Below are 4,073 nucleotides of genomic sequence, written 5' to 3'. Positions count from 1 at the left end.
TTTCTTAGCACCAGAATCGACGATTTGGTTTACTTATCGCACTCTTCATATGAAAGATAGTCTCAATGGAGGAGATCGTTATCTTTCTCAAGTTGTTCCAAGGCAAAATCAGCAAATTCAAGAGGATTACGGTACTTGAGTGAAAACAATTTTATATATTAAGCGCTAGCTTGTGGTTTGAGACAGTCCCAAATCCTTTACTTCGAGCGGTTCTTTGTCCTATTGACGCTTGAACATTCAACAATCCGAGACTAGTGAGCACTGGTGGACTATTATTACGACCATAAAATGGCAAAAGCACACGAAAAATAGAAGTCTATATTTTCTGATGGTACAAAAATATTTACTTTGCTACTTTCAATTTTCTCAGAAAATTCAAATACTTTTTCTTAATAAATCATAAAAGTTTGAAACTGATTAAAAAAAATTGGAAAATGAAATTGGCTGCTTTTCCACAACCTCTTTTTAATTCCACAATGTACATACACAAAATGAAGAGCAACTAAAATATTTATCCAGATACGTATGTATGTATCTCTTTTATATGACCGTTGGGTATAATAACTTTTTTCTACGTTATACATATGTATATCAATACCTTACATATACATTTAACTTTTATAGTTCTGCTTTCCTTTAACTTGCACTATTAGTTTTATTTTCTTTGTTTTGCTTAAAAGGAAACTCAAATAAGTAAGCGTTTCATATGCAAATGTGCTGCTTCCAAAAACTCGGCTTCGACGAAGAAGATGTGTGTGTGCGTATTGTTTCCATAAAACTAATGCCATTGATCAGAAATAGAGAGCAGCTAATAGGCGATCAGATTGTTGGAGTTGGACGGCAGCTGAGTGTGAAACCACTTCAACTATTTTAAATATTGTTTGTTTTTTGATAATTTCTAGCATGTGGGTCAAAGCAATCACCGAATCGGCAGCTGCTGCGCCAACAAAAAAAGTTGTTGTTTAATTTAAATAATCTTCATTTTGTTTTAACTACTTTGTCAGTCTGTGGTCGCATAACATGCCACTCGCATACATACACACACACACACACACACACACACATGCACGAAGACTGGAGACAGAAGTCAAAAGACAGAAGACAGAAGACACGAGATATAACTTAGGCCACAACACGCGCCTCGCTGAAGAATTGCTCAGCTTATTATCTTGAGACTATCAGCCATAATTCAGCGTCTTAAATTGCACAAACACATGTTGTGTCGTGTTGGTGTTGGCTTTTTGCGTCGTTGTCGTTGTTGTTGTTGTTGTTGTTGTTGTTGGTCGCGGTTGGCTGCCTGTCTTGCAGTTACTTAAAATAATTAGCCAATAATGCTGAAAATGCTTTTCATGTTCGCTGCAATTTGCTGCTGTCGCCGGCTTTGGCTGCCAACTGCAGATGCTACTTTTTAATGCTGCTTGTTGCTGCTGCATTTGTTGTTGGTTTTGTTGTTGCTGTTGTAATTGTTGCTGCTCATTTGCATATCACATTAGAAACAATTTTGTGGCTAATCACCACCAACACTGGCTTAAGCCGCCATAAACAACTCAAAGAGCGAAGTGACACTTGCATTACCCACTGCACTTGCACTTGCCCACACACACACACACACAGCCACATATACACATATACATACATATACAAACTGGCATGCGACGATGTTATTGCGTGCAAATGTTGAGCCCACAAGAAGCGCACATACACACACACACAGCCATACATCCGAATGTGATAATGTGTTTGCTGCGAGAGCACGTGTTGACAGTTATAACTGTAAAGGCAGCAACAAGAGTAACAACCGTCCAAGCGGATTAGATGATTTTCATTGAAAGCAAAGCGCTCGAAAATGAAATGTCATATTTATGATTATTCACTTTTTAACGCAACTTTGTATTGGAGGATATACAAATTATCCCTGGCCCAGACCGTATTTTACAAAAAATTAAGTGATTAGTTAAAAATCAGAATGCTTTTGATAGGAGATTACTTCGAACATTTATATTTAAACGTTGTAATTAACGCTAAAGGCACTTGCTCACTTTTGTAGATTCCCACGAAAAACCGGCAAAGCTGTTGACACCTTAATTTGCTAAGCATTGGAGGGTTGCCATATTTTCGATAAGAGTAGTAATATGAGCGGTAAATTTTTATGAAGCAGCGCAAATTCACTTCCGAAAATATAAGTAAATAATTTGATTGAAGTCAAGTGGGCTCAAAACTGTCTTCACAACGTTGAAAAATTCTGAAATCCAAAATATTCAAATCCCTTGACTGTCTGTCTAACATAAGGTGGTCTATCTTGTGGATGGATTGATAAATACTTTGATGGAAGTTAAAAAACGCGAACTTACGGTAGAAATTCGTCGAGAGAGAATTTCCATATACTTATGAGCAATTTTGAGTTCTTTGAAATCGGAGCAATTTACCATCAGCTCGGCATCTCTCTGGACTCCGTTCAAATGATTTAGCTGGATATTTTGGGCATGAAACGTGTTATTGCTCGACTCGTCCCGATAAAGCTGAGTTTTTTTGCAAAAAGAATACGATTGTGACCAAATTTAATGCTACAAACGCAATGAATACCGCAATGAATATTCCGTGGAAGACGTTTTCAGTCGATCGAAGAAATAAAACAAAATTCGTTAAAGAAGCTGAAGGCCACGCCTAAAAGTGCTTATGAAAAGTCTTTCGAGGACTGCAAAAATCGTTGGCATATTACATCTCGTGGAATTTTCTTTCAAGGCGAAAAAAAACATATTGATGAATAATTAAATATTTTAAGTTTTAGTTATACTTTCCGGGTATTTTTTTGTCACAACGTATGAATGTTCGATATTTTGAAAGACTTTTCCCAAATCTTTGCTTTGCTTTGAAGAAATTTTGAACTTTAACTGTTTTTGTTTCAAGTAGTAGTGAACATTCGTTTAGAAAGGATCAAAAATCGTGCTCGGTACAAGGCAGGACTAGCTATACTGTGCCTAGAGACAGAATTAGCCAAGAAGTTTGCTTTCCATACTATTAACCCTCCGATGTTCGGTGCCTTATGATGCGGTAAGTGCATCATAAGGGTCTGCCCAGACCCATAAAAATAATGTAAGAAATACGGTTTTAAAAATAATTTTATTTATTTATTTGAACGGATTAGTATTAATTATGAAGAGCAATTGGGTTTACAACTATATAGTTGCATGGAATGTTCATTAAGACATATGGGACGATTACATTTGCTGCAGTTATAACGAGTTTTACGTCGCTTTTTCGAAGAAGAAGCAGCACAACGGTAGCACGATGACCGTTTTGAAGCAACTTGAGCATATGATTGTTGCTGTGTTGCATCTGATGTCGATGGACAAGATTCCGGTACCTAAAAGTAGCGAAATAATTTATTGTAAATTAGTAAATATGAATACATGCCTACACATATCTTTATACGCGGAGATATATGTAGGTGTGTATATAATTCATGCTCACCTTGATATTGAAAAGATTCATTGCTTGTCTTATATGAGCAAACCTCTATACTAATGGGTTAGTCGCCCGTTTCGTCATATGTGGAATAACTAGCTGCCGTGCCAATTCAATGATAAATGAGCGCCTCTTATCACTCTGCTCTGCCGGATTCAGCTCGTCATAGATGATGAATGAGGCCAAATCGGCAATATCCAGCATATTATAAAACATTGCCAGTGGCCAACGGTTTGTCGAGCGTTTGCACGAATAGCCAGTCAACATTTGATCCATTGTATCTACCCCCGCTTTAAATTTATTGTAGTCCAAAATTTGATCTGGCTTGAATCCTTTCAATGGATCGGTGCTTTGACGGTAATGGGCAGTGGATAACATAATTACTGGCTTTTTCGGCTTTGCCATATACGAGCACAGACCGATATTATTATTGTGATAACAAAATAAAGTGCTTTTAACATCACGCTTCGGGTTAAGCAATTCATGCGGAATGAAGGTCTTATTTTTTCTTACGGTACATTTTCACATTTCTGCCAAGTTGTATGTTGAAAAAAAAATTGTCAGCATAAACAGTCCTACCACTGTCCATATAATTTTGCATCAATTTC

At 37.0% G+C, this 4,073-nt stretch overlaps 1 protein-coding gene across 1 annotated transcript; it reads right to left on the bottom strand.

Moving 5' to 3' along the window:
• Nucleotides 1-3,516: 3,516 nt before the first annotated feature.
• LOC120770121 (piggyBac transposable element-derived protein 4-like) lies at nucleotides 3,517-3,843 on the bottom strand. The gene has a single exon (XM_040097302.1). It carries the CDS (start codon nucleotides 3,841-3,843, stop codon nucleotides 3,517-3,519), a length of 327 nt encoding a protein of 108 aa, XP_039953236.1.
• Between the last annotated feature and the right edge of the window lie 230 nt (nucleotides 3,844-4,073).

The sequence above is a fragment of the Bactrocera tryoni genome, chromosome 3, assembly GCF_016617805.1.
Source record: "Bactrocera tryoni isolate S06 chromosome 3, CSIRO_BtryS06_freeze2, whole genome shotgun sequence".
NCBI classification, from domain to species: Eukaryota; Metazoa; Arthropoda; class Insecta; order Diptera; family Tephritidae; genus Bactrocera; species Bactrocera tryoni.
The sequence above is the reverse complement of the archived record's forward strand: the minus strand, read 5'-3'. Positions and strand labels throughout refer to the sequence as shown.